The sequence below is a fragment of the Nannospalax galili genome, unplaced genomic scaffold (assembly GCF_000622305.1).
Source record: "Nannospalax galili isolate Female #2095 unplaced genomic scaffold, S.galili_v1.0 scaffold875, whole genome shotgun sequence".
Lineage (NCBI taxonomy): Eukaryota > Metazoa > Chordata > Mammalia > Rodentia > Spalacidae > Nannospalax > Nannospalax galili.
This window is the reverse complement of record NW_008337059.1, coordinates 3,579,073-3,590,072: the sequence shown is the minus strand read 5'-3', so window position 1 is coordinate 3,590,072 and position 11,000 is coordinate 3,579,073. Positions and strand designations below refer to the sequence as shown.

The window sequence follows — 11,000 nt, the reverse complement described above, 5'->3', positions numbered from 1 at the left end:
TTAAAAAAAAAAAAAAAAAAAAAAGGGTATGTATTGAAAGTAAGAAAACAAAATCTATAGATATACACTATGCAAGACAGCCTGTCAGAGACTGAGTTCTAATTCCTAGAGTTCATCTTTTCCCTAAACTATTAACGTCAGCAGCTACTAAACAGAACCTTATTTACTTGCTTTCCAAGTAAAAATTAGAATGAAATTAGGATATCAGGAGGAGGAATTCCAAAATTCTAGTGACATCTTTGCTATGCATCTGTGGATTTGCCGTAATCCGATTCACATCTTCTGTCCCCAGCCTTCACACTGCTCCCAGGACATTTTCACTTACTATCTCCATTAAAGGGGAAAATAAACACTGTAGAATGTAAGGAAGCTTCTTAAAGAAACCTTACTTGTTTTCAAACTTGCAGTGGAGCAAATGACAGGCTGTGGATCCTCCGTAGAGTTGGGGATAGGCCCATACTGAGTAATATATCACAGCTTTCTGGTTCACAGCTCCACTTGAGGAAGGGCACTGCATTTTATCCATTTCTGAGGTAGTTCAAGTCAGTCTCTGAGAACAAAGCAACTGTGTACACTTGGCTATGTGGAGCCATGAAAGATTAAGGTCCTGAAGCTGAGGTGTAGCTCAGTGATAGGGTGCTGGCCCAGCATTCATGAGGCCCAGCACCACAAGCAAGGATAAAATGATCAGAGGTCAGGAGCTTGCATTGCCTACAGTGGGATGCTCCTTTTTCTGCTAAGAAGTTTCCAGGATCTTAGGAACAGTACGGGCTGGGGAGTTGGCTCAGTGGTTTAAGCACTTGTAGGGCAAGTCTTCAGTTCAGATCCCCAGAACCCATGTAAATGCTGGGTATGCATGGCTGCCCACTGGTAATTCCAATCCTCAGAAGGTAGGGACAGGAGATCCCCTGAGCAAGCTGGCTAGTGAAACTAGCCATTTCAGTGAGTTTGATTGAGAGACCCTGCATCAGTGAATAAGGTGGAAGACTGACTAAGGATGATTCCCAGCGTTAACCTAGAGCCTCCACATGCACATACATACTTGCACGACATGTATACCCACACACATGCAAAACATGCATACCACATACACATGAAAATGGAAATAATAAAAGAAAAAGGAAAAATAAAACAGGGATGGTAATAGCTACCTCCAGGGTTGCTTGGGGTTCAAATGAGTACCACAAATATGAGTTTTTGTCATCTTTTAAACTTCCAAAGCACTAGTCAGACCTGTTTTTATTTAGTCCTCTCGGCAACCTTGATGGCCATAATGGAGTGAGTCCCATCTCTGAAAAATTGAAATAGACCTTAGAGACATCATGGAGGTTCCACAGGTACCCATGAGTCTAACCTGAACTTGAATGTTTGAATTCCAGTCACGGGCCTCTTTCCTAGGGAGCCCCACCAGGGATGTAAAGCAGACACTGACATTTGATGCATAGATGATTAGACTTCCAACTAAACACCATACCTCCCCCCTCTTCCATGTTACTTGAATCTTGCATTGGCTTAAAGTGTTGTCTAAGGATGGTGGGAAGCATCAGCCATTGTTTTAGATAAGCTAGCCTGCCTTCAAAGTACGGAAATTTATTTGGCTGGTTTTAGCAAAAAATAAAAAGCAGCTGGGCATGGTGGGATACACACTTGTTATCCCAGCATTCGCGAAGCAGAGGCAGAGGATCTTGAGCTCAAGGCTAGCCTGGGCTACACAACAAGCCCCAGTTTCTAAGTAAATAAATGGACAAATAAAAAAAAATTTAAAAAGGAGTTACTTCCCAGAATATAGGAGTACGTCGTGGAACCCAAGGGCAGGTAGGAAGCTCAAAGTGAGAGCAAGAATGTGGGGTGAGGCTGCCTTTTGTCCATCTCCCCTGGGCAGTGTGACTGCTTACCTGTTTGTTTCTTACCTGTCTCTTGATGGAATTTCTGATATCAGGGACACCTGCTAGTGTACCATCTAGTGTTTATGGAGCACCTACTATGTGCCAAGCTGTTCAAGTGCCCTTCTCATATTGACTCACCCATGCTTCCCAACAACCAGTGAGGCAGGACTAGAGTGATCCCCATTTTCTCATCCCACAGATGAGAAAAGTGAGGCAAAAAGTGAAGTGACTTGGGTGAGATAACACAGCCTTAGGTCACACAGACTCAAGTGGTCTGGCTCTAGGCTCCCTGCTCTTTGCCACTACTGTGCCACTCTGCACTGGAGAGTTCAAGATGGCCCAATAGGGACCAACCAGCCTATGAAGCCCTGCTCCAAACTCCCTGCAGAGAGCCTCTATACCAGGTGCCCACTCTCCCACTTCCTGGTACATCCCTGGTCTGTTCAGCTGCATCAAAAGGGAAAGGTGTGCTATAGAAGTAGTAGCAGGGGTGATGAACTATTCCAGTTTGCCAGAGGCTGCCCTGAATGCAGGATGTTAAATGCTAAAGCAGACTGACTTGAGCATGTCAGGATGATCACCCTGCACAGTTTTAAAGGACAGTTCTTACAGAATGGAAAAGACAGTCTAGAAGGTGAGATGGCCTCATCAGGGACTTCCACCCCACTCAGCCCTCCTGCTACAAGGAGCAGCTTCTCTGCTTTATCTGGATAGATGAGCCAAGCCAGGATAGTACAAAACTAGGCTTCTCAAGGGCAGGGAATGCAGCACAGTGGTAGCTCATTTCCCTAGTGTGCACCAGGCCCTGGGTTCCATCCCCAGCACCACAAGAAACAAACACAAAATCTACCAGGTATGGTGGCACAAGCTTGTAGTCCTAGCACTTGAGGAGCTGAGGCAAGAAAATCACAAGTCTGAGGCCATCTTGGGACACTTAGTGAGTTCCAGGTCAGCCTAGGTGACAAAATGAGACTCTGTCTCAAAAAAAGCAAGAACAAAACAAAGCAAACAAAACCTCCAAGGGTCTCTATAGACATATTGTGCCCCAGCTGCCAAAAGGAAAGTTCTAGCAATGACTGAAAGAAAAGCTTTGGACAGGTAAGGCATGGGATTGGAGAACCTGTTTCTGGACAGCAAACAAGCTGAAACAGGGAGCCAGGGCAAGTCAAGGGGGATCAGACAACAGGAGCCTCTCTGGTAGGGTAGAGCAGTGTCAGGGAGTCAAAGGGACATATGCCCAGAGCATATGCCCAGAGTGGTGGGCACCAGAAGTTCAGCAGCAAGTCACCAGGGCCTGCCTTTCTGCTGTGCTCTAGAACTACGTCCTGTGGGCACTAGTTGCAGAATCCTCTTTGAATAATATATGTACCAGTTACTTTTCTTGTTGCTGTGACAAAAAAGAAAAAAAACCAACAGAAACAACTGAAAGGAGGACAGATGTGGTGATTTGAATGCAGATGTCCCTCATAGGCTCAAAGTATGTGAGTACTTGGCCCCAGTTGGTTGGTACTGTTTGGGAGGTGTAGGGGGTATAGCCTTGCTGGGGGAAGCAAGTCTCTGGGGACTGGCTTTGAGAGTTCATAATCTTGCCCCACTCCCAGTTGTTCTCTTCCAGCTTCCTGTGAGTGCTTAAAGATGTGAGCGCTCGACTTTCTGCTCTGACTGCCTCCTGTCATGGCTGCCCCACCATGATGGACTCTTATCCCTCTGGAACCATAAGCCAAATAAACTCTTCCTTCTATAAGTTGCCTTGGTCATGGAATTTTATCACAGCAACAGAAAAGAAACTAATACAATGGGTTTGTTTGGCTCACGGTTTTAAAAGGTTCAGTCCATGGTCACTCAGCTCCATGTACTTGGGCAGAACACCATGGAGGCAGGAGTGTGTGCCTGGGGTTGTTCTTTTCTTCTTGATGGACAGAAAGCAGAGAGGGAGTGACAGGAAGCAGACAAGAGGCCCCCAAGGACCTGCCTCCCAGTGACCTGCTTCCTTACAGCAAGGCCTTACCTTGTAAAGTCTGGGATGTTTCCAGAACATCCCCAAATAGCCCCACCAGCTGAGGACTTAGGTTTTAACACACGAGCCTGTGGGGAACATTGCATAGTCAAACCATAACACTATATAACTTAACAGAGAAATTTTGTACCATCAAAGCCAAGCCAGGAAAATGCTCAGCTTAGTCATGGTACACTAATTACTAGAAAACAACCCTGGCTGTGAGTGTTAAGTCTACACAGCATGAGAAATACAAGCTGGAAGACAAATGGTGGGTTGAAATTGTCTTCCAGACCTCAAAGAACTCTCTATCTTAACTTGAAAATAAATGCCACAATTAAAAGTCTTAAAATGCTCATTCTTTTGTATGTCTGTATGCATGTATAAATGTATGTACACATGTGTATATCTGTGTATATGTGTGTGTGTGTGTGTGTGAAGAGTATATGCTCATGGTTGATGTTGGGTGTTTTCCTCTATCATTATTAATATTTACCTTTTAAAAAAATTATTATTCAACATATTTTATTTTCTGAAGTTTATCATTTTTACAGAACAGAACAACCCAAAAAGCAGGTATCAAAAGCAGCAAAGAGGTTCTGGAATTTCTGCATCAGTTTTCACAAAAGCCAAGCCATTAAAATCTCAGAATATTAAGTTCAGATCCATAAACAATATATATTATATGTTTCACTTAGTGGTTTTTTTTTTTTTTTTTTTTTTTTTTGGTCTCCCTATAGCCCCAGCTGGCCTGGAACTCCCTATGTAGACCAGGCTGGCCTTGAACTCACAGAGATCCGTGAACTCACAGAGATCTGGCTGCCTCTGCCTCCCAAGCACTAGAATTAAAGGTGCATGCCACCACGCCCTGCTTCACCTTAGTGTTTTTTTAATTTAAAAAAATTGTTTATTTCTATTTTATCTGTATGAATGTTTTGCCTGCATATATGTAAGTGCACCATGTGCTTGCAGTGCCGACAGAGACCAGAAGAGGGTGTTGGATTCTCTGGAATTGGAGTTACAGATAGTTATTAGCTGCCATGTGGGTATTGGGAACTCAATCCAGGCCCTCTTCAAGAATAGCAAATGTTCTTAACCACCAAGCTATCTCTCCAGCCCCTTTCTTAGTGGTTTTTTTTTGTTGTTTTTTTTAAGAAACCGAAAAAATGCCACATAGTAGAAAACTGTTTACTCTGTTGGAGGAATGAAATATGTCTCAAAAAAAATGACCAGTAGCTTATAAAAAGTAATAATTATAAAGAAGCCAAACAAATCACCTGAATGTATATGACCAAGAGAAATCAGCCTGTGTATTTAGTATTTACAGAAGATGCCGGTCTCATAATCCAGCTTGTTTTTTTGAGACAGGGTCTCTCACTGGTCCTGGAACTCACTAATTGCTGGCCAGCAAGCCCTAGTCTTTCCATCTTTGCCTCCCAGTGCTGGGGTCACAGGCATTCACTACTGTTCCCGACTTTTCATGTGGATACTGTGGGTAAAGACTTGGGTTCTTATGCTCACATGAAAAGTACTTTATCCACTGAAAATATTTGTTCTTTTACACCCTGCTTTTTTGTTTCTGTTATTGTTTTGGTGTGTGTGTGTGTGTGTGTGTGTGTGTGTGTGTGTGTATCTGGATGTGTGTGTGTGTGTTTGAGATAGGGTCTCACTTTGCAGCCCTGACTAGCCTGGAGCTCACTATGTAGACTGGCCTCAAACTCACAGAGATTCACCTGCCTCTGCTTCCCAAGTGCTGGGACTAAAGGCGTGCGCCACCACGCCCAGCTAAAATGCTTGTTCTTAAGCATAATTGGCTCAATTGTTCTTTTCTAGGATTCCATATGAAGGAAGTAATCTTAAATTCAGAAGAGGCCAAGCCTGATATACACACCTGTAATCCCAGTGGAAACTTAAGCATCAAAAGTTCAAAGCCATTCTGAGCTGCCTAAGGAGACCTTGACTCAAAAACACAAACTACAGGCAAGTCTTATCTATAATGATGTCCACCATACAAGTATCCCTATTTATAGTTCATCAAATAAACAAATCACTTGAAGAAATAACATGTGACTATCCTCAGCTATGGTTATAGACTGGTGGAACATATTTAATGTATAAAATTTCATGTAGAGTAAGAAGACAGTACAATGAACAAAAGCCAGAATGCATGTAAGGTCAGTAGGGGAGGACCGCACTCACACGTTCTGTTGATGGGAATTTAGGGGCTTGATTTTCCTTTTCAAAATGTACATTTATAATTTTTTAAATATTTTATTTATTCTTTTTTATTTTATGTGTATGAGTGTATTGCCTACATGTATGTGAGTGCACCCATGTCGTGCAGTGCTGCAGAGGTCAGAAAAAGGCTTCAGATTCCCCTGGAACTGGAGTTAAGGACAGTTCGTAGCCCCCGTATGAGTGCTGGTAATTGAACCTGGGTCCTCTGCAAGAGCAGTCAGTGCTCTTAACCTCTGAGCCATCTCTCCAGTCCCCCTTTTTAAATATTTTATTATTTTTATCTGATGTGTATGAGTGTTATGCCTGCATGTAGGTAAGTGCTCCCATGTCGTGCAATGCTCGCAGAGGACAGAAGAGGCTGTAGGATCCCCTGGAACTGGAATTACGAACAGCTGTTAGCTGTCATGTGGGTGCTGGGTTTCAAACCCAGGTCTTCTGCAAGAACAACCAGTGTTCTTAACAGCTGAACCATCTCTCCAGTCCCCACATTTATAATTTTTACAACTAAAAGCATTGCTCGTAGAGCTGGAGAGGTGCCTCGGGGGTTAAGAGCACCAGCTGCTCACACAAGTCCTGGGTTTGGTTCTCAGTATCCACATGGCAGCTCACAATTTTCTATTACTTCAGTTCTAGAGGATTCGACAACCTCTTCTGGCCTCATGGTGCACTTATACACATGCAGGCAAAACACGCATACACATAAACAAAAATAAACAAATCTTTTATAAAAGGTGCTGTTGAGGCTAGAAAAATAGCTTAGCCTGTAAAAGCACTTGTTGCCAACCCTGACAATCCAAGTTCAATACCCAGAACCCACATGGTGGAACCCATTCCTGAAATTTGTCCTCTGACCTCTAACATACTTACTGTTACACATGCATACCCCACCTCCACATCTCTCTCTCTCTCTCTCTCTCTCTCTCTCTCGCTCTCTCTCTTTCTCTCTGTGTGTTTCCATACACACACACACACACACACACACACACACACACACACACAAGCACATGCAACTTAAATTTAAAAAAAACATTGTGGGCTGGAGAGATGGCTCAGCAGCTAAGAGCACTGGCTATTTTTGCAGAGGACCTGGGTTTGATTCCCAGCACCCATATGGTGGTTAACAACTGTCTGTAACTCCAGTTCTGGGCGAATCCAATGCCTTCTTCTGACCTCTTCTGGCATCGCACAACACAGCTGCACTTTCACACATGCAGTCAATACACTCATATATATATACGCATAAAAAATAATTTTAAAAAACATGGCTCTTGGCACCCCTCAAGATAGACTGTGCCCCTTATCAGAAGGTATGTAGGACAGGATTCTGGAGTCCCCACTGTCAATTCTACCTTGACCTTCACCAACCTGCCTGGAGAAAGGATTTCTCTACTTACTGTGTTTGCTGGCAATGTGAAGTTTAGTGAAAAGCTCTATAAAAGAGAAGGAAGCATTAAAACTCCAGGAATGGCTAGCCACCTCCTAACCCCCTGCCTCCAAGCCTGACCAGCCCTGGCAAAAGATCTACCAATGTCATGTGGGTTCATCTGCCCCGTTCAGGACTCAGTCTTGGCCCCAGAACAAGGTAAGCAGAGGAACCTGAGGTGACAGTGAACTGCTTGCTTGGTAGTAAGCCTTTTCTCCTCCTCCTCTTCCTCTTCCTCCTCCTCCTCACCAGCCAGGGTTAGACTAAGGGACTCAGCAAGGTGTTGGAAACGTCATCTTCTCAGAAAAACTTTCAAGAGGAGAACTGTGCATAATATTTTCAGTTTGGAGCAGAAGTGAGCCCTCCTAGGGGGCATGGTCCAACCCCTGACCCTTCAACCACCTTCCTAGGAGAGTTAACCTGAGAGAGATCAGGCTGCCAGTTTTCCTAAGTATGAGATGAGGCTCTGGCTGGGAGCTGAGCTGGTCAGGGTGGCAGAGAAGCGAACCTGTCCCTGTGCTCCTGGGTCTCACTGTGCTGGGCTCCCTCCTCCCCATTGTGTGGAATCAATACCTAGACACCTAGATGTTCTGCCCCACAAGGTGCCAAATTCCCTGCAGGAGCCTCTTCCCAGGTCAGGTCCTTCTCAGGCCTCTGGTGGTGGCTCCTCTCTGCTCCCCATCCCCATTCATCACTCCAGTTTGGGTTAGTCAGTGTATCTTTCCAGGCTGTTTTATCAAGCCCCTTCCCTGCTGATGGGAACAGTGGGTGGACCCTGCTCTGGCTTAGCCAGTGGCCCTCCCTGGTTCTGCACTCCCAAGGCTGCACTTCTTTCTATTTTCTGGACTTATTTCAGCCATCCTGATTTCTGGTCCCCAGCTGGGCCCTCTTTCAGCCTCATCTCCTTGACACCTGGGCTTTGCCTACCCTCCAGGCCTTGATTCCTGCAGCCCCCCCCCAAGACTGGGTCTGTCACTCTATCAGCAATGAATTTGCTAAGTTTTAACATGAAATGTTTTCCAACAATAGGAATATCAAGAAGCGGGACTGGCAAGGTGACTCATAGGCCTGCTGGATTGAGTTAAATCCCCACATAAAGGTGGAAGGAGAGAGCTGACTCCTCTGACCTCCACATGCCTACATAGCATACAACCCTGACCACCTACCACAACTCACACCACACACATAAATATACAAAAATAAACTAGAAATATTGAGTAGGGTTAAAGCATCCCAAAGAATTGTAATATATCAGGCTTGATGTACCTCAAAGGTCATTTCATACCTCCAAACCTCATTGTACAGGGAGAAGAGTGAGAGCCAGGGACTCATCAGAAATTGTGTCATAAACAAATGAGAACCATTTTAGCTTCTCTCTGAAACTAGCAGATTGTCCTCATCTGTGGGACCACGATCCATCCTGAGGATGGTACCAGATCAAAAAACTCCACAGGTACAAAACTGGCAAAGCTAACTTACCTGTGAGTTGGAATTCAAGGGTCTAACGAATGAGAAAAATCCTCTGTGAACATGGTGTGTTTAAGAACTGACAACTTTACATCCTTCTGTTAAGATGCCCCAACCAGCTCAACAATGACTTTGCCCATGGCTCTGCCACTTAGTAACAGGGTGTCTTCCCTTTATAGGGAAGGCATCCATGACCCAAGATATGAATTAGTTGCCATATACCTAGTCAGCTATTACCAGATCCAGGGTCTTTTGGTGACAACCTCTTCCCACCATTGCACAAGGCTTTCCTGCCACTTCTCAGTTTCTGCAGGTGACTGGACATACCTCTTCTTCTGGGCAAGGGTAGCATCTGGAACTCTCAGGTCAGGGTCCTCTTGCCCAAGGGCTTCAACCACTGCCCTTCACACTGACCCCACCCAAACCTGCAGGTGCCATAAGAACACTTGCCGAGCTCTATGCTGGATGCAGCTGCCCAGGCTTAGCTCATCAGTGATGATGTCAGCAGGCTACAGACAAAGCTGCCTTTGGTAGGATGGTAGAAGAAGGCCACAGCAACAAACAGGCCTTTACATGCATTGTTTATCAACATTTGGATGACAAAGATTTTGGTCAATTTCAGAAAAACTTTCATATTTTCTAGAAACACAGCGCAGAGCTGTCACAGAGAGGAAAGCATGGTACGATGCCCTTTAGAGAAGCAGCTGGGTAGAGTGAGGCAACCTTGGGCTCTGAGCCACCTGGTTTGGGTTTGGGTACAGCCTCTGGAACTTGGAAGCTGTGTGGTCTTGGAGAAGACAAGCTTTCTGGTCTCCATCTCCTCACAGCCAAGCTATTCTGCCAGCCTAGCTCTTTTCAATCCTGGAGATGAGATACTATTAATTTGTCCCACCTACTTCCAAGGATAAGGGAAACACCATGGTAGCTCCTTCCTGTAAATACTCTGGGGGTGGGGTTGGGGAATCACAAGGTCTATCTGGCACAGAAGATGGGAAAGCCGCTTGGCAAGTTCTTGGATGGAATTGCAAGCGTTAGGTAGTGATATGCAAAGGGCCAGTATTTGATACAATTCACTAACTGCTAGTCTGAGCAGTGTCATATCTATGCAACAATTCTAAAGGTACTTTGCCTTTTCAGGGGCTGTGTGTCCCTCTTGAGTTTGCTGCTTGTGAAAGGGAAGGGGAACAATAACTGTCATTGATGTTGTTCTACCTCTCATGAGGTCGGTACTACTGTTCCTATGGCCCAGGTGTGGAAACCCAGGTCAAGGTGGCTTTCCAGGGGTCACCAGCTTGTCAGTGGTAGAGATCAGGTTGGGTCACATTCTTCTTAACTCCATACTGGACTCAACTCCTGCCAATTCCCATCCCTTCTCTCTTTGAATTCCACATGAGATCTGCAATATTTTGCATGTGGCATATTTCCTTGAACACAATGTCCTCCAGGTCCATCAAAACTGCAGCGAATGCCCAGCTCTCCTTTGTAAAGGCTGAGTAACATTCAGCCAGGAAGATTATATATGTTCACATGGGTATATGCACACATACATTGCATTATATCTTTTCAATACACACTCTACCATTTCTTTAGTAAATCCATCCATCGACTCATCCTAGATGGCTCCCAGAAAAGTCCACAAGCTTAAGTAGCTTCAAACCAAAAATGATCAAGTATATAACTTTCTTCAGTACATTCTTGAATGACTTGATCTTGGTGCAGAACGACTCTGAAGTTAATGAAAGAGTTGATCCATCATTTCAATTTAGCTTAGATACTTTGCAAAAACAAACCTGACTTCCGATCACAGGGGTAAATAAGCATGATTTGGCAAGTTTTGTTCTTAGTCTTTTACTTTGTTTCTCCTAGAACACATTCTAAGTTTATAACTAAGGTTTATAAATTAATGTTTATAACCAAAATCACCTTTTTATTGCATATATTATATTTATTATACAATATAGTATATTTTACTATATAGCTACCATTATAT

At 44.2% G+C, this 11,000-nt stretch overlaps 1 protein-coding gene across 2 annotated transcripts in view; it reads right to left on the bottom strand.

Moving 5' to 3' along the window:
• Opalin (oligodendrocytic myelin paranodal and inner loop protein) overlaps positions 1-11,000 on the bottom strand; it is a 19,101-nt gene that overhangs the window by 7,012 nt on the left and 1,089 nt on the right. Inside the window, exon 2 of one of the 2 annotated variants that reach the window (XM_008831992.2) lies at positions 7,515-7,550. The exons of the other annotated variant lie outside the window; for it this stretch is intronic. Coding sequence (XP_008830214.1) covers positions 7,515-7,550 — 36 coding nt within the window. The remainder of the gene's footprint in view (positions 1-7,514; positions 7,551-11,000) is intronic. 2 annotated transcript variants of the gene reach the window in all.